This window comes from Adelges cooleyi, unplaced genomic scaffold, assembly GCF_023614345.1.
Source record: "Adelges cooleyi isolate 19-005CV unplaced genomic scaffold, UGA_ACOO_1.1 ACOO_flye_CR_arks_rails_tigmint_CR_PRNA_1, whole genome shotgun sequence".
Lineage (NCBI taxonomy): Eukaryota > Metazoa > Arthropoda > Insecta > Hemiptera > Adelgidae > Adelges > Adelges cooleyi.
In genome coordinates, this window is record NW_026095751.1 from 4,285,484 (window position 1) to 4,305,732 (window position 20,249).

At 29.3% G+C, this 20,249-nt stretch overlaps 2 protein-coding genes across 7 annotated transcripts in view; one reads left to right on the forward strand and one right to left on the reverse strand.

Annotated features, from left to right (window-relative positions):
* LOC126847229 (parafibromin) lies at window positions 1-6,280 on the forward strand. 2 transcript variants are annotated; one of them, XM_050587426.1, is made up of 12 exons: window positions 1-245; window positions 424-529; window positions 607-726; window positions 793-941; window positions 1,501-1,714; window positions 2,012-2,189; window positions 2,282-2,421; window positions 2,772-2,792; window positions 2,864-2,988; window positions 3,611-3,840; window positions 4,581-4,722; window positions 5,846-6,280. In XM_050587426.1, the coding sequence occupies exons 1-12, from the start codon at window positions 115-117 to the stop codon at window positions 5,880-5,882; spliced, it is 1,593 nt and encodes a 530-aa protein (XP_050443383.1). In that variant the 5' UTR covers window positions 1-114; the 3' UTR covers window positions 5,883-6,280. The 2 variants fall into 2 exon arrangements, with proteins under 2 accessions (XP_050443383.1, XP_050443400.1); XM_050587443.1 differs by lacking the exon at window positions 2,772-2,792 and having other exon boundaries at window positions 3-245; window positions 5,846-6,276.
* Window positions 6,281-10,326: 4,046 nt separating this feature from the next.
* Window positions 10,327-20,249, reverse strand: part of LOC126847605 (uncharacterized) — a 53,172-nt gene continuing 43,249 nt past the window's right edge. For all 5 annotated transcript variants that reach the window (XM_050587927.1, XM_050587932.1, XM_050587918.1 and 2 more), the window contains 6 exons: window positions 18,246-18,451; window positions 13,906-14,041; window positions 13,534-13,667; window positions 12,294-12,380; window positions 10,523-10,700; window positions 10,327-10,438 (listed from right to left, as the gene is read on the reverse strand). In XM_050587927.1, the coding sequence (XP_050443884.1) occupies window positions 10,374-10,438; window positions 10,523-10,700; window positions 12,294-12,380; window positions 13,534-13,667; window positions 13,906-14,041; window positions 18,246-18,451 (806 nt within the window). In that variant the 3' untranslated portion in view covers window positions 10,327-10,373. The remainder of the gene's footprint in view (window positions 10,439-10,522; window positions 10,701-12,293; window positions 12,381-13,533; window positions 13,668-13,905; window positions 14,042-18,245; window positions 18,452-20,249) is intronic.

The window sequence follows — 20,249 nt, forward strand, 5'->3', positions numbered from 1 at the left end:
AACTTACCAAGCTAAATTACGTACGCAATATATTATATTTCAAGTTTTATTTTTGTGTACTACTATTTTCTATTATATTTTGTGTTGTGTGTTTTATAAAGTAAATTTGTAAAAATGGCAGACCCGTTAACACTTTTACGAACGTATAATATTAACAAAAAAGAAATAATAATCAAGGACAATCATATATTGTTTGGCGATTTGTCTTGGCCAAAAACAGTAAATACCAACTTTTTAATGTATGGGTAAGTACTCCTGTTTTTGTCAAAACTTTTATGTAATCATTCAGCTCCACAATCCTCAGCATATTTTTTCAATTGGTTAATAATGTTATTTTTCACTGTACGATGTAAATCTACATTGTTTTTTACAGACAAGACTTTTTAAGTATGACTTGTTAAATGTTTTCATTTCTACTTTTAGCTCTGGAAAAGATGGCGCACCTAAAGAATATTATACGTTAGAATGTCTACTTTTTCTTTTAAAAAATGTCACATTGACACATCCTGTGTATGTACGGCAAGCAGCGGTAAGTATCTAAATTATTGCTTACATATTTTTTTTCCCATTTTTTCCTGATTAACATGTTGATCAAAACATTTTTAGGCTGAGAATATCCCTGTAGTAAGAAGACCTGATCGAAGGGAACTTTTAGCTTATTTAAATGGCGAATTATCTACTTCTACGAGTATTGATCGAAGCGCTCCACTTGAAATCCCTACACAAGTATAGACTATTTAAATTTTAATTATGTAGTTTTATTATTATTTTTAAAAAATGTTTCTATATAAGGTTAAACGAAGTGCTGTTGAGGATGTTCAAGAATCAATTGCTAAAAAGCCACGTATGGAAGATACGCTACAAGTGCAAAGAGTTAAACAACAGCTGGCTGCCAGATTAGACGCTCCTAAAGAATCAGCCGTCAATGTCGATAATATTAAGTAAATAATATTTTGATTATTACAAAAACAAACAAATTTTTTAGAATTACACGGTAAAGCCATTCAGGCTCTTCGGCCAACCACCACTTTTCTCCTTCTATTTCTATTAGTTGCTTTTCCTTTGCCATTATTAATTCCCAGCATGTTTAAATTTGATGTACTCTATTCATCTATCTTTGTTAAGATTCATCCTCTAGTGGTTTCTTACTCTTTTCCATTTTACCACTTCTAGAATAATTTATTTTTGTATCCTATAACGTGTCCTGTCTAACTTATTCATTTGCTTTACATTATTGCTGCTATATCCTCTTCTGATATATTTCTATACAGTGGGTAAGGCGGCAGTGCGTTGTTGGCACCCACTGTCGCCGGTTCGACACTTGGTCACGGGCGCTCTGTTTTCCGGACGAGCCATCGTCTATCGAATATTGTAAGGTTTTGTTCATCTTTTATAATTGTGAACTATGGCTCCTTGCTTAAAGTACAATGAGACGATGTCTAAATAATGTTAAGAGTTTATAAATATTTTTTAAATGTTAAATTTTGTTTCTTTATTTAGGTCACTTTCAGAAGCCATGTCTGTAGAAAAAATCGCTGCGATCAAAGCAAAGCGTTTAGCAAAGAAGCGTACTACAATCAAAGGACATGATGACATCGGCTTAGGACCTGATTTACGAGTTATGTTGGATTTTGATGTAGATATTACAAAAGATATAATTAAAAGAGAAAGACAGTGGCGAACTCGGACAACAATTTTACAAAGCAATGGAAAAGTAAGTAAACTATAATTTTTGTTACTTGTTATTTGTTTGCATTATATTAGTTGTTATGCCAGCTTGATCGGCTAACTAGGAATTTAGTATAATTAAAAACATAGTAAATAATCATTTTAACTTATATGAGTAAAAGTTAAATTTTAAAGATACTGCATTTAAGCCCAATCACATTAAATACTAGATTACTAGTACTAGTTACTTAAGTGTACCCAATTTTGTGTTAAATAAATATAACTATAGTTTTTCTATTTATATGTTTATAAATAATAACAATAAATACCATTTTTAATAAAGGTATTTGGTAAAAATATATTTGCCATACTTCAATCAATTAAAAACAGAGAAGATGGTAGATCACGACCGCCTCATAGTATGGCGGCAACTCCACGTGCCGCACCACCTAAACCGACAATTCCACAGCCTACAGTGTATAACCGTTATGATCAAGAACGTTTTATTAAATCTAGAGAAGGTAACTAAAATATGTTAATATTTTAATAATCTATAAAATATAATTAATATCTAGATCAATTTACTGTTCATTCGAATATAATTTTATGTTAGATACGGAGGGTTTCAAAATTGATACTATGGGAACATATCACGGAATGACTTTGAAATCAGTGACTGAAGGAACGGTCCCAAAGAAGCCAGTAGCTACTGTTACACCTGTACAACAGTCATCACGGCCACCTGGAACACAAGTAAGTTGTTAATGATATTTATTTCAAGTTTACATCTGTCAATGTGTGTGGTGCAGTGAGGTATACGAGTTCTAATACATTTTTTGTATCATAGTCTAGTTAAAAAAAGCAGATTTAAAAAAATAATATGCTATGCTCGGGGGAAATGATATTTCTTGATATTCTTGATTGTAAAAATATATATCAAAATATTAGATACCGGTATAAAGTGGTATTGGCTCAGTTCTAATTAGAAGTTATAATAATAATAAACATCAGAACAACAAAAAATATTAAATTAATTATTTTATTATTATTATAATTATCATTTAAATTACTTTATTAATAATTTAAATTTAATTATTTTTAAGTTTTCGGAAAGGGATTTCTTGGTAAGTTAATGACATTTGTGTTTAAGTATATTGTTAAAATGTATTTAAATTATATTATGAATTATTTGCAGGCCAAATTGTCTGCTTCCCAACAAGCAAAACAAAGAGTGTCTCGAACTCCAATTATCGTCATTCCTGCAGGACAGTCTTCCTTAATTACCATGCATAACGCTCGAGAAATCTTACAAGATTTGAAGTAAGCAATTTTAATAATTTAATAAATACTTTTTAAATAGTTACTTTGTTTAAAAATATAAAAAAAATTCCCAAACACTGAGACCTAGCGAAAGAGTTGAGTATTTTATAGTTTGTTCATTTGGCAAATTATGATGAATGTAATTTAACCTCAAATGCTAATTCACTCTTTTGCCCGTCAAACCACTCTTCTTTATTATAATTTTTCTATAAAAATATTAAATTAGATTAATTTGTATTAAAGGTGTATGGATTTTGTTTAGTAATAATAATATAAGGCTACTAATAAAGACATATTATAAATTATTAAAATAGCTAAGAACTGATTACTGCAGATTCAAATTTTTATGTTGTTAACTCCCAATTTTTAACTAAAACTATAATCTTAAAAAAAAAAGGTTATAAAAAATCATTACTTATAAAAGCTTCACATTGGAGTTGAACAGAAAACAATACTCACATTTTACTAATGCTTTTAAAGAGTAAAATAATTTAGTCGGAATCTAAAACAGTGTTGAACATCTATTAACTGAAATTTTAGTAGAGAATATAGTTATTTTGGTGTTTTCTTGAATTGTAGTATTTTTGTATTATTAAATTATAGTATATATTATACTCGATAGATTTGTGTCGACCGAAGAAAAAAAACAAAATGGCTTCAAACGCGATAATGAATTACTTCTTCAACGTCGTAAAGATGGCGGCATGACTGTACCGTATCGAGTAGTAGATAATCCACAAAAACTGACACAGAGTGAATGGGAACGAGTGGTTGCTGTGTTTGTTATGGGTCCAGCGTGGCAGTTCAAAGGTTGGCCCTGGAGTGGAAATCCTGTAGAAATTTTTTCGAAAAGTAAGTACAATATCAGAGTTGGTCGTTATTTGAAAATGTTTTTAATTAAATCATTATTTAATAAAAAAAACGATTCAATTGAAAAATTTTATATTAATTAATATATTTTTCAAATTATGATTTATATTTAAAAGAAACATGGTCATTAAAACCACTTATAATATTATAATATTTTTGTTGTTAGTTTATTCTATTAATAATGAATACAAAATGTAATTTGTAATAATTGTTATAATATTATATTTGTGATTTCTTCCAATCATTTTATTTGCAATTTCTAAGTCCGTCAACTGTGTGGATTAGAATTTTTCCCAAAAATGTTACCAGTATGTTTGTTTTATTTGTCTAGATAAATTGAATTAAGTTTGTGGCGATTGGGAGTTTGGACTTAGTTTTGTGGGAATTTTTTATTTTGTCCGTGATCTATTGAAGTTATCTATCTAGTTTATGTAGGTAGTTTATTAAACTCGGTATGTGTAAAAATGTCGGCCCTTTAATTAAAAAGTTTTAGATGTTATGACTATTTTTGCTGTTATCAGTGGATCTTTCCATATACTATTTCACCAGGATTAAAGACCTTTTTTTGGTTATGTTACTATGGAAATTAATATTTTTTTGTTTTTTAATGATTTAATTTCTAGTATAAGTAGAATTGGTTTTTGAAGAAGTAAAGTGCCAATAATTTTAGGCATCATATTTATATTTAATGTATGTATTATTTAATAAAAATATTTTTGCAGTTTGTGCATTTCATTTAAAATTTGATGAAATGAAACTGGATAAAAATGTAGCTAACTGGGCTGTTAATGTACTTCAAATATCGAGGACGAGACGGCATTTGGACAGAGCCACTCTCATGGTATTTTGGGAAAAATTGGATAAGTATGTATCTTAAAAAAAAAGTTAATTAAAAAAAATAACTGTATGATATCACTAGATAAATAACAATAATAATAAATAATTTATAATTACCTAAAAATAAATAGTAAGACAAAATAAAATTAATTTTTTGTAAAACGTGATATTAAATAAGTAGGTAAATCATTTATTATTAAAATAAATAATTTACTATTTAGAAAAATTGCACACTAAATGTATTTTATTATTATTTTTCAGTACCTTAATAATAAAATAAATATTAAAAAAAACAAAACTATAAATTAATTTTGATTAAACTCGGGGACTCGGACGGGCCGGAACCATACTTAAAAATACCAGAACATATATTTTAAAAATATGAATCGTTATTTGAAGTTTCAGATTTTTTTTGTTTATAATGAATTTGGAACCGGAGCTTATATATTTACATATTTATTTTTATAAGTATTGTGTATTATAAAAGTAGCATATTTTAAATTTTACCCAGCAAAAAAAAAAAAAAATCCGTTAGAAAAAAAACCAATTAGTATAATATTGTGATAAATAGTATATATTCATTTTTATTGTTTCTGACTTTCTCTTGGCTATATCTATTGGCTAATATAGAAATATCATCTTAGCCTTACAATCCCAACTAATAGGGTCGGCCACCCTAGTTCTACACCTCCATAGAGCTCGATCTCCTACATCTCGTTCAATGACCCCAGCTATCATATCACTCTCTACTCCGTCTACCTATCTTTCCTTCAGTTTTCCTCTTCCTTTCTTTCTCTCTACATTCAGCTTCATAACAACTCTCACTGTCTCTGCCTCATCCCATCTCATAACGTGACCAAACCATCTCAACCTATTCTTTCTCATTTTCCCCACAATTGATGCATCTCCTACTCTCCACTTATGTATAAATTTCTTATTCTATCCTCCCTAATCACTCCACTCATCCATCTTAGCATTCTCATCTCCACTAAACATTCATCTCTGTTCAGTTTTCTTGTCTACTGCCCAACAATGTAATTATTTAAATATAATGTATAATTATAATGAGGATCTTTTTATTACAAAACAATTTACAATTTATATTTTTATTTTTATGTAGCATTAATATAAACTTTACATTTTTTTTCAGACATATAATGAAGAGCAAACCAACTTTAAGATTTTAAGTTTGAATGTTCACTCTAAAGTCATAATATAAAATGGTGAACAAATAAAGTATTCAATAAGTATTTTTATATTCATCATTATAAATATGTCTATGACATTACACTGTTACAACATTAGTTATAGAACAAAATGTTCATATTTTGTTTTATTGCATATTCTGCTCGAAGTCCAAATCATTTTTTTAATTTCTTTTGGTAGTCTTAAAAAGAATTTAGTTATGTCCCATGTTCAAGTATAAAACAATTTAAAAACTTTTGTTGTACTATTATGTTAAGTTACTTGTATATATTTTTTTGAAACTCCGTTGTTTAAATGTAAATTTAAATTTAGTGTATGAATTAAAAATAGAAAAACAATCTTGTAAATATTATAATCTATCCAAAACTATTATTTTATTTTTTGAGACATTGATTTGTTCAAGGTGTACAATTTTATATTAATTAAAGTTATTATCTAAAGTTTTAAAACCTTTAATCAAATATTTCTTATTGTAAGTCTGTTCTGATAAGTTTGAAATAAAAAACAATGTTAACGTTTTAGATGTTATTAGTCAATGTATTTTAATTTTTTCTTTCTTCGGTTGATCAGATAAAAATAGTTTATGTAAACATTTAAAATTCAGTGTGTTGTTTAATACATATATAGACAAATGTTTGTTTATAATTGTGTTCAATTTACAAAATCCATGTATTAATGCACAAATTAGAAATCAAACTATTTGATAATATAAAAAAAAACAACTAATTATTTTCAAATATCACGACAAATAAGTATATGGCTAAGAACTAAAAAAAATGGTTTCAATAAACAGAAACTCGTAGATTAGATTATTAGTTACAATAGATTTCTAATTTCATTATGTTCCCAAAGTATTATAAATTGTTTAATATTAAAAAATGATTCCACAAATAAAACCTATTTAGTATTCACTACAAGGGTTTCCCCTAAGGTAAATTAGTATCTTAGGGATTTTTAAAGATTTTTCGGTTGTCAATAATGTTATTATTCTGTATGGTTGTACTTGTGTAAACCAAAATCGGTAGTAAATATCTTTTATTTCCGAAATAGCACTGACAATATTAACATTTTTTTAATGATAAAATCATTGTTCATTTGTATGTTTTGACATTTTTTTACATTTTTTTCCAACTTTGATGTACAAAGATTACTATTGACGTGCTGTTTACGTTTTTGGCAGATTTTGGACATTAGTTGCATTAATGTATGAATTGTCTAATTTTTTTTATTCTGGTAAATGTATCATTTGCGTTAATATACTATTTATTTATACTGCCGACTGTCTTAATAAGAACGATTTTTGTAATGTTTTATTTTAACTCGTTATTAGATTGTGATTATAAATGTGTTATTGGCAATAAACATAATCACTGCTGGATTTACAATTTGTCATCTCGACTCTTATAGTAGATTTTGGTAATAATGTTATTACATTTATCCTTACTCGGCGCCTGTTTAACTACACACTAGGGTTTATTATATAGTACCATTGTGCTTAACCCCATCAAAATCGTTACCTCATTTTGATTTGAAAATTAGTTTATAGTTTATACATGTACATGTTTATAAGCTGAGATTGTGCCACTCGTTTTCCATACACTTGCCCTAACCCTTCAGTGTTGTTTCGGTTTGCTAATAACAAGTTTTACTAGCAATTTAAAATTCATGTATTATAAAGTATAAACAAAATATATATCTATAATTTCACAACTATAACACTACAATGATTTTTGGATCAAGAAACAAAGTAAATCTGATTTTTCGCTGAATCGTTTTATTTAATTTTTAACCCAATGGAAAATTAGATAATTCTAATTTTTGGTTTTTTAATATTGCTCTGAACTTTGAAAGCAAAATTTATAAAATAAATTGACGTGCCAGAGAAATAATTCTGAGGCCAAATTCGAATTCTGTGAGAAAAAAATAATATATTGGTTTTATTCCAAAATCGTGTTGTGCAGTGTGATTACAATAAATATTAGTATTTATATAAAATAAGAGGTGCTCGCCTATTATGTAACAGTGAAAAATGGGTATATTTCTTAGGTTTTATCGTTTGAAAAATGCCATTGATCGTATTGTGTTGTCGATAGTGCGATTTTTCGGCAGTTTTGAATCCAGATAAAGAGTGTCCACGTGGAAAACAGTAATATAAAAAAAAGTGATAAGATTAATTGTTATTTTTTAATTAAAAATTAAATTACAATATTATATTATTATTATGATTTTTATACGCTTCCGTGTACTTGTTGTATTATAAAATTGTTGTTGGATTGTTTTTATAATTATCGTTTATTTATAATTTGCCATCCCATTATTTCATAACGTCATTAGGTAATATATTATTATTTTATTCACGAAATATGGGTCACCGTAGTTTATCTGCTTGTTGCTATTATTATTTTATAACGTTATGAATTTGTCGAAACCGCGTTTATGGTTCATCTATAAATTATAATCGTGGTTGAAACTATCTATATAATATGTACTTGTTTCAAGTGTTTCAAGTGGTATGGTCAGTTCAAAATATATTTTAATAATACAATCTACTGTACCGTGTTATAACTTATAGTTTAATTTTGGCGTTAATTATTTGATTTTTTTTCACCCGAACCACATAGTCTGTCGTTTAAATGCATATAGTCTTTAATATATTTAGAACAATTCACTGACCGAGTTGAAATCGAATAATCATGTAAGGAACTCGTTGTTGACCTGACAAGGGGTCTAAACATTTGGAATCCGTGTTTTATCGAAGTGATGAAATAGACCGAACCGCACGAGAAGCGTGTTGGTAAACGGTAAGAGGTTTCTTTTCCGTTTTCTCGACGATGAGAAATAATTTTAACTGCTTGCGCACATTATACAAATGAGAAAAGTTTGTCTTAAAAGATGATTGTCTACTGAATAAATGTAATTGCGCAATAAACAGAATCCTGAAGAATGTTGTTAAAATGGCTCAGGACCGTTTGTATTCGTCTGTTGATTTATCGTTGTTGTTGTTTGAATTTTCACAGCTTTCTTCTTTGTTTTGCCTTTGTCCGTATCTTAATGAACGTCGAACGTCTTTTGCGTTGACATAACGAATCTTGTCGTCTGTCGATGACGAGGAGGACAAAATTAGAGTATATTTCGCTTATACAGTGTGATATATATATTTATAAGGCAGCGGTGTGTATAGGTAGGTATGCTTGACATAAATATGGTAAGACGGGTATTATTGGATATTGTCGGTTGGGATCGGAGTTGATTTCATCTCAATATTGTCCAAACGACTTTGGCATCTGGAGTGGTGAGATAGTGGACATAATTAGGTAGTGCGGTTCAAATTAAAATCACCCCCAGTTTGCATGTATTTCTTGTATAACTGTAGAGGAATAAATGTCGTTGATGAATTTAACATTGCCTGAACACCCCTCAAAATATATACAAGAGTAAGTCGCCACTTTCGAGAAGTCAGAAGGTATTTGTATAGGTATATTAACTAAACCTATCTACCTATATAGTATTCAATTTGGTTTTATAATTGAAACTTTCATTTTAAAAGTTATAAAAACTGTTAAAATTAAACTTTTGGAAAGTTTTATACCCCGATAAATACATTTGCATATTTCATTATACTCGATGGACATAATATATAAGAGTGGATTAAAATGTAATACCTAATGCATTAAAATAAAAAAATAATAGTAATATGTTAGTATGCTTATATGTTAATATGTTAATATGCTATTATGGTAGGTATCGATAATTTACCTTATATATTAAACACTATAATTTCTAAAATTATCAGTGAGCTTTGTGTAAAATGTGTTTCTGTTACACGCACGTATTGTGCTAATAATACCAGTTTACCAAATGAATTATCGATTGTCAAACTGTGACAATAGAATAGTGAATTCGTAAAGTTTGATGAAAAATTACTTAATTTATGGGCAAGGAAAAATAAAAAGATAAAGTAAAAACAATGTTTATTTATTTGATACCTTAAGTATGCTGTGCTAAACGCGTATTTACTATTTATAACCTATAGAATATATATATAGCGCGTACACTGTACTTACTTATGGACTTAATAATAATATCACACCACTCCAAGTCGTAAAAATATTTTTAATGAATTGTATTTTACATTATTTGCTCTAAATTGCCGTTATTTAACTATTAGTCTTCAACTGTTTTCAACCAATATAAAAAATTAAAAAGTAAACTAACGTGAAAATATTCTTTTTATCATGATATGTTGAAGAAATGCAGAAACGCAAATGTTATTCTAATTGTGAATTCACTTTATTAATTGTGAGTATGCTGTTTTATATAACGGACCTAATTACGAGAAACTAGTAAAAAACACATTGTGATAACTTACAATTCTAAAAAAAAAGTTAAAATTCAACAAAATGCAAATAAATATATAAAAAAAACCTTTTATTTTACAAAAAAACACAATATTTACAAAAGATATGTTGCTGTCACGTTTTGCAAACCGTCAAATATGATGTAATCAACAATCCCGTTAGAATTGATAATTGTTTTCCTGTTAAAAAACATGTAAATGATTACATTATTAGTATTAAAAGTTAAAAAATTAAGAATTAAAAAACAATTTAATGTTTCTAACTCAGTGTTAATGTATTTCCGGTGTTTCTGTATTCTTCTTGCAGCATATTATCCGTGTACGTTTGTGTTAACGGTTGTATTACAATCATTTTTCGCCATTTTAGTTGTTCTTGTACAAGACTGGCTTCACAAGTCAGATCTAGTTCTACATTAAGACCTTGGAAATGATCTTTCTCTACCTGCAAAGTTTAATAACGTTTTTCACGATTGTATAAATAAACAAATATATATAATTTGTATAATCTTCTTTTTTGCCATATACCTATAAAATATAAATCATTTACTTATGTAACAATATATATATTGTTTGTTCCAATTAATTAATCAATCAAATATTCAAATATATATCAGGTATACAAATTGCAATGCATAAATACAAAAAATACTTTCATGAATGTACAAGTTGATCCAAGCGGGCTAAATCACACGAGTCACGAATGTCGTATATTTTAATTGTATAGAGGACGTAATAATTCAGACTTCTTAGTTCTCCTCATTAATTTCAATATTTTGCCGGATGCTATTTGTTTCAACCCGTAGTATTATTGGATTTAATATCATACCTTTTCTACTTGTGCGGTTCAAGACTATGATTTAAGTATTGGATATTGACTTACGCTTTACATACATCTTTTAAAACATAAAACGTGATATGTATTTGCTATTGAATTGCAACTATGTCGCGCAACAGTTCAGTCTTGAGCCAAACACCTGTTTGTGCGACGTGTGGCAGCACAGCGGTTCAAAACAATTTTTTTTCATTACTCATTACACAACAGCATTCGCTTTATCTCGATCACCTGTCTTCCGATTAGCAATCCAGATCATCGATGCTTTAATAGCAGTCATTTGTTCTCAATTCACTCGCTGTAAGCGAGACCACTTTCATTGGACATCTACGAATTGGTTTCTTAGCAAATCTTAACCATAATACAACCACGCTTTCTATAAGCTTTCTTACATTTTTCTCCTATTATGTTCTATTTCTTGAGTGTGGTTTTGCATCGTCCGACTCCTGTTCTTAGTGATTTAATGCCTTCCATTCCCCCCCACTTCCAGTCCTTTCCTTTAGGCAGCTTTTTTTTTATTTCCCTCGTGGTGTTTTGTTTTCTTCTTTCCACCTGTTGGTTCTTTCTTTTCCTGGTAAATTCTTTATTAGTTGGATCGCGATCCAACTGGATCCAATTGGAACGCGATAAGGAAGTTTTTCCTGGATTTAAGTCGTCGTAGAGGTGGGTTCTTTCCATTTTCATAAAAGACTTTCCACATCTACACAACTTTCCCAATCTACTGACACCTCATGTGACAAATTCTGTCAGATAATATTACATTACAATTTACTAACTTGGTCACGAAGCTAAAAATAAATTAATCGTGCAATGATCAGTTTTTCAATGTTTGTTACTAAACCTGTGACGAATGCAAATTAAGTATTTTCGTGGCTTTGTTTGGTAGGTTTAGTATAGCTGGGTCATTTACTGTATTATCATAGTCAAAATATTTATCAAAACTTTGATTAAAAATGTAGTATGTTTTCTCTGAAAACCTTAAATCCTAATGATAATATAAATTGTAGCTAAGGTATGCTAAAAATTGGTATGTACATTGTATTGGATTCTTCATCGACCACATCAATATTTATTGTGTTTAAAGAAACGAGTACTCTATCACAATTCCCGTTCGTTTTTACTACAAGAAGAGAATTTTCTGAGGTGTACAATAAATTGAAAAGAATCAAAATCCATTAATACTTTACATACATGAGTGCGTACCTTAAATCGAATGCCTACAGCTTTTGAATAAAGAGGTCCTTCGGGATTGACCAGCACCGGATAGATTTCCACTTGACGGTCGCTTGCCTATACGAATAAAAACAAATATTTATTAGAAAATAGAGAATATAAAATATGCAGTATGTACATTGTACCTACATGCCATTAAGCATACGTCGGCGGTCTGCCGATAGTATATACCTAATCAAATAATTTCTTAGTTATAACATAGGATCGATTATGGTTGTGTCTAAACCGGGGTGTGATAAAAAAATGTGTAAATAGTAACAATATTAAAGCGAACGAATAGAGAGTTTTGCTTTGTAATCATCTTCATTCTTCAGTAGCGCAGTGTAATGAACCCAAAATCATAGAGCCAAATTTAACTTTTACCAAGTTTACATAATGGACTTTTACTCGTTATCCTGGAAATATTACCCTTTAAATTTGTTTTTTAATTTGATTATTAAGAACTAGATTTGTAATTAAAAATATATTTTACATGTGCAATAATTGAAATTGAGTACAATCTAGACTTGCGATGCAATTAATTTATAAAATCCAACATTTGAGTTTTTTTAACGACCGAATGTTATAATAATCACTGTGTATGCAAGTGTATTTATGCTATTATGGTTAGCAAAGTTATAATTCAAATTATATTTATTTCTCTTGGCACTTGAAATGGCTTTTTTAATGTTGGATTTACGTAAAAGGAAGTCATTAAAAATAAATACAAACAAATGTCATGTAAAATAGGAAAAAATACTTTTTTAAGTGGTGTATGCACTGGTTACTTCGTCAAAAGCAAATGGGTCGTGTATTATTATGTGGATAATATATTATATTATAAATCGACAGCGCTGTTGACAATTGCAACAATTCAACAATGTATAGATTATTTTTGTTGTGTATTTAAATTTAGGTTATTTAGGATTGGCCACCCTAGTTTTTAGTCTCTACTCTACACGACTTGCAGACACCTCTTTCAAAATATACACGATGGAAAATGTTGTAAAAAAGATTTTCAAGGATAATGTTCTGTACATTTTTGAGTTAGGTTAGGTATATTGCTACAATACACCTATATTTATTTATTACCACTATTTAAATGTAAGTACGAAGTAAATTTTATTTTTGGAATAGCCGACAGTAATTTACTTAGATAGTCATTAATTTAAATTTACCTGTTGAGTGATAATAGTATTATAAATTCCTAACTGATAGTCTGAATACTCACCTGAACACCATTGATGTACCATGTTAATGATGGTTGCGGGTAGGATTTGAAGGAAGTACAGTTTCCTGACACGATATCACCGACTGCGTACCTGCTGCGTACACCTTCTATTAACGGGTTCCCTTCCGGATATGCTGTCAATACATAGTTATCACTTATCATTAATCATTTCTACACTTAATGCCTTTAGAAGCTTTTAAAGCTATTTTAAAATACAGCAAAAGGAAATCTCTAAAATAAGCTCAACGTTACGAAGTCAAGTCTTGATAGAATTTGATCGAACTTTTCATACGATATATGCTTAACTTTTTCTTCATTATTTGCTTATTGCTATACATAAAATATATTATGAATTGATTATTGACAACATACCTATAACGGTCATGTTTGCAGACTTAAATACCATTTCAAATTTAGGTGCATCCGTTGAGACTTCACATCTGTAAATCCCACTTGTTTGGAACGTGAGATTACCAAGAGTCACTCTTCGCATGTTGCACCGAGAAAGCTAAAAAAAATAAAATCATTAAAAATCGTTTTTAATAGAATAGTTCTGGTTATTATGAACAAGTGTAGGTTAATGTCAATATGCACTTATATTATAGTTTACAGGTTATAACAAAAATTATATTTTATATAATGCATGTTTTATATTTCTGGCTAAAAAATATCTTAGTTTATTGGTAACTAGATAATAATATAGTCATTCTACACCGATTGAAAGAACAAAGAAAAGTAGTAATGACAAATATTTTTCTTAGGAAAATTACTCATATCTCAGCAGATGACAGATATTTGATAAACCGAATAACTTAGATTTTAAACTTTAGAATAATAGTATCTATGAATAACTAGTTTAAAAATGAGCTATTAATATGAAATCCTCAATACCATACTAATTAATAAATACACATTATAGTTTTAGCTTTAGGTAAAATTCATGTTTAGTGAAAAAATTACCTGTACAGAAATTCTTTAACTAAGGTATAATATATGCGTCCTTTTTACATCATACAGGGAGACTACTAATTATAAGTCAGTTTCGTATTATAAGCTGATTCATAAAGTACTTAAGACAACATTTTAGAGTTGAGCTAATCTCAGGGATTTCGTTAAAGTTGTTACGTGAACAGATTTATATAGGTGGACTTAAAACTATATAAATTGCAGTGTTACATGTTAATAACAAAATAAATTTGTATACATTTTCCATACACATCATTAAACGCCTTTTGGGAGCTTAACTGCTTTCCTTATATTTATGTATTAAAATGTATGTATTTAATTGAATCATTTTTTATGCTGTTTGGCGTTTTGGTAACAACGCAGCATCAATAACTTCTACCACCAAAATGGTAATACTTACTATTTACATAAATGTGTTCGTATCAAATAAATAAGAATTACTTACAGCCTGTGAAAAAATTAAAGCTTGTTTTTTTTGTAATTTTTAAGGAAATCGTAAGCCTAACGAAATGTGCTAAGAGATTAACGAGAATAGATGTTCCTCACACACATCGTAGTTTGACTTAAAATGGTTTGAACGCTTGAAATAAAAAGTAATGACTGTAATTACTGAATGCTAGTTATCACTAGGAATGTGGTTTTAGCTTAAAATGTGCAAGAATTTATGCATTTGACAAATCCGATAGATGCAATGAATCGAGCAATTAATAAATAAACCCAAGAAATTTATTATGTAGATAAGGATAGGTATACAGAACTTCTATAACCATTATAATAAGTTGATTTTAGAGTATTATATATTTTTTTAACACAGAATTATATGAATTTGAACAATTTTGTTTAAACAAATATTTACATTTTAAAGTTTAAATAACAAAGTGATTTGGTAGGCATGCAATTAGTTTCAAGAAGACACGCATTGATCTAAAATGTATGGAAAGCTAGTAACTTATTAACCTAATTCAATCGCACCAGAGCGTTTGACAGTAATTGACACCACTAATTTGTATTCAGTATTAATATGTCCATTCTGCCAATCAGGCGTCCGAACTAGGCCTTAGGGCCTACTCCCGGATTTAAAAAGTCATATGCGAAAAAAACCGTTATTCAATTAATTTCAATGTAAAGGGGATCAGAATACACCCACGGTACTATGCCTGTTGTAACAGGCGACAATTAATGAGATCGCGTCAATTTGACAGCCGGTGTAAAATTTTAAACAGCCAAACAATATGAGGAGTCCTAGAAAAAAGACGGTTGTGCACGGCCGCGGGGATAATAGGTGAAAGGAAATGACGTAGATAGGGATGGACGATGTAGGACTATGAATAGTGTGATACCAGCCGGACAGTCAGTGCTGTAGCTGTTTCATTTGTCAACTTCCCAACGCTTGTAGTCAATGGTGTAGAGATATTCACAACCTGTGTCTAGGTACGAGAAATAGGTATAAATTAAGAATAGGCACGTGGAACAATAACCAATAGACGTAGAGTATAGTAGAAGCGTTAAAGAGGAGGAATGTCAAGATTTGTTATGTTCAGAAAATTAAGTAGAAAGGAAAACAAAAAGGAGTTATAAAATAATACTTAGGTAGAACTAATACAAGGAATGGTGTGGAGTATAGTGGATAAAGATAAGTGGATAGATAGATAAGTATAGAAGTAGACTTTTTAAGAAAAAGGATTAGAATTAATCCTGATGAAATTAATTTTAGAGAAAAAAGTACTGAACGTAGAAAGTGTGTATGTTTCACAAGTGGATGTGATGAAAGAGATAAGGCAGAGATAAGACCTTGCCCCATCAAAACGTATTTTAGGAATAGAGGAGAGCATTATATAGCGTTTAAGAGGGAAAACAAATATATTAATTCATGTGGAAGAGAGAAAGTGTAAAGCAGATTAAGAATTATAAGAGCATAATATAAGTTAATAAAAGTCGTGGAGTGAAGTTCAGGTGTAGTGAAAAGAGAGTATACAAAAATAAAAAGAATAAAGGAGGAAATAATTCAATGGTGGAAATTAATAAGGGAACAAAGAAAAAGTGTTTATAAAGAATGTGAAAGAAAGGGTCGTGTGAAATGTTAAGGGAACTATAAACAAGGTGTGAAAAAGGAAGGCCGCTTATGTTGAGAGTGCTGCAAAGAAAATTAAGATGATGGATTGTTGGTGAGAGAAGAAGTAATATACCAGAAAACAAGGATATGTAGTTGTGTTGTGGGATGAGGAAATTCAGAGTGTTATAAAGAATAAGAAAACACAATTTAAGCTATGGTAGAAGAACAGGAGGAGAGAATACAGAAAGAGGTACCATGGTGCATGATGTTCGCAGATAGTTTAGTTTTGGTTAAGTTTAACGCATTCTCTGTGGGGGCTAAAAGTCCGATTTTTGTTTTTAAAACCTTATTATAGGGGTTTTTATTTAAAATATATGTATATATTTTTTAAATCCTTCTAGCTTTCTAATAAATAAATTCAAAATCGACCATTTAGCTCTCAAAGAGAAAGTAGTACGCTTTAAATAAAAAAAAAAAATGGAAATCCGTCCATTATATATTACTATACTCATAAGTGACTTCTACGAAAGTATTTTTTTCTTACGACAAACCAAAAAGGTGGCAGAAAGAAAAGAATAGTGGGGTATAACACGGTACTGGCTACGGCATATATTATAAACTGTGACTGCGATGACGACCACTTCACAACTCACAAGCAGCAGCGGAGCGACCAACACGTAACCAGCACGTAACCCAGCCCTGAAGATTGAGAAGAATAATTTCCAAAAATTTGGTACAGCCAAAATGTAAATACAGGTGTAACTGTAAACTATGTAATAATTTAAAACAAACCCTATACTAACAATCAATTTACAAGTAATTTGTTTATTAAACTGTTACCATAAGTCGGAGAAAAATAACTTTAAAAGTAGACAAATTTAATGTTCATTTCCCCTTAAACTAAAAGGCTTACTTAAAAATGGATTCTAGATCAATTTATATAAAATATTTTCTATATTTTTCCTCGTATTAAATAGCTCATTCCGTTACCCTCGAGTTGAAAGCAAAGCGAACTTATGCAGTTTGTATTGTGTATACAAAATTAATTTCGTAAAGAGAACTTGTATGATATTAGCAGTTTGGTACAAATGAAATTTCCACGTGGCTTCCCCTTTAAGTAAAACAAACGAGCCAACTCAAAACTAAACTTCAATGCGATACAATGAATTTACTGTTTCGCTGTACCTCAGAAAATCTCATATTCATAAAATACACGACTTAAGCAAATTAAATTAAAAGAACTTAGTATTTTGGAAGTAAAATATGTACATTTATAGCTACTTTGAGATTTTTCCTTCAGATTGTAGGATCGTGTTAAGGAGCACTTTGACGTTGGTTTTATATATGGGAGCTATACATTTAAAAATAGTATTTAAACACATACGAGTATGTGTCAATTTTAACAGCAAGAAGCGAGATATATCAATACATTACAAGTGGAGACGGGTGCTACTTCAGTATCATACACTTTGGAGGTCATAGTTGTCGTCGCTAAGTCAAAGACATAAGGTGAAACTTGGTCATTGGCTAACACGAATTAAGACATTGAAAGACTGTATGATTGTACCGCTTGAATTTTTACTAGTGATCTATGATAAAAAGAGACGGAAAGCACTTGTAATAGCAATTAAGCTGGGAGAAGAAGTAAAAAAGTTGATTTATAGCTAAAATTATAAAATAATATAATACTAACGTCAAGCGTAATACCAGGTTGCTTGAATACTTGCACAGCAGGTAGATCTTCTGGAATGAATCTGTAGAACTCATTGTCGTCTTTGTACCATTTTACAGAATAAAGTTTTCCGTGTCCTACTTCAAAGCTGCAACCAAGCACAACTGATTGTCTCAAATCCGCAAATCTCGGAACTAACACGTCAATCATTTTTAGCCCAAGTGTCACTGCAACAATATACAAGTATACAAATAATGAAACACTATAATTGATATGATGAAAATAAATAATTAAATAGATATTATTTCACGTTTAGATAAGCGGTTTTATATATTCATCTAACAAAATGCATACATTTTAAATAATTATGTGGTGATTTACAATGGACATTTATATTGCCTTAAACATAATAAATCGCCAAAAATCGATTGTAATTCCACCTAATTGATTAATAATTAATAATCAAACGATATTGTTGTAAGATATATTTAGTAGAAGTATGATTTTAAAAACCCGGATTTACAAAAACCAATCAAAATATGGTACTATTTTTAAATCTTGAAAAAAGCAATACAAAAAAACAGATGTCTAAATAAAAATGTATTATTTATGTAGCTACAAAAAAATTTACATATTCAAAAGATTTTTTTTTTTTAGTAATAATTGTGTTGTTGAATACTACCCATGTAACTTTTTTAATCTTAGTGAATTCGGATGATTAGTTTATGTACATAGTATGTCTAAGAGTATATTTTAGCATTGCAATGATTTAGGTCAGATAAATTGAATAGATTAATATATATTTGAATTAGTCTGTAATAACGTATGTTAGACACCTATATGAGAACAGTATTCGAACGATCGATTGTATACATTTTGAAAATATTTAACGATATAGTAATAATAATTTTGAATTGTTGGAATGATATAGTAATCGGGTATTAAGAGAGACCCTATTCTGGTGTATTTTGTGACACTGGATGATATATCGATAGGTCTCCACTCTCTGTGCACAGTAAACCCTTTTCAATGGCGACCCTTTCGCACAAGGAGGCTATTCTGAATATCAAATTATACACCCTATAAAATATACTATTGTTGTAAAACTTTATGGTTATACAACATTTGTATTAAACTAACGCACATCATTATTTAAATATTTTCCCGTTATAAATATACGTCTTTAACAATATTGCATAATTTAGTAACTTCACATATTTTTTAAACTTATACTTTTATTGATATCGAGTAACGGTAATTTCATGTCCAACGTACACTATAATATTTTATATATTACTGTTGATCTCACCATATAGTTTAATATAACTTAACTTTACCAAAACAAACTAAAATTATATCGCACATAGATCACACAGTTTTTGATTGGATTTTCTAAGTTATATTGTGTTGCAATATTGGGCTTCCATATTAAAACAACCAGATACGCTATTTGGTAAATAAAATATTAACAGTGTGTTTTAAATAAAAATATAATATAATGTTATTTGTTAGTTAACTGAAAAATAATTTATTGTTAAAGATTCCGCATGGGCAACCCGGTTGAGTCGAGGATTAGCCGGAGGACATTTGCAAGAGAACATGCTGAGCGTAAGTATGACTTTGATGAATGTCCTTTGGCATTAACTCCGGAACAATGACCTATAAGGATGAAAAAATATATTTTTTTACTTATCATAAACTCCGGGTGGTTCAAAAAACATAAACTGGTGTGTATATAATTGGTGGTAACACATAAGTCGAGGCTAATGGTATTCGACAGTAATATGTGCGATAACTTTGATGTTGAAATTATATATACAGCTAACATAGATAAATATAAGCCTGTATATATCATTTAAGAAAAAATTATAAGTATACGTTGTATAATAATGATTTTATATTTTCGGTTCTTTTTGTACTTTTGGACGTTGTACAACTATTTGAATAATTTTGTTATGGACTTGTAAAGTTACTGAACATTTTTTTCAATGTACAAAAACAATGGAGCACTATATTTTGTTCGTT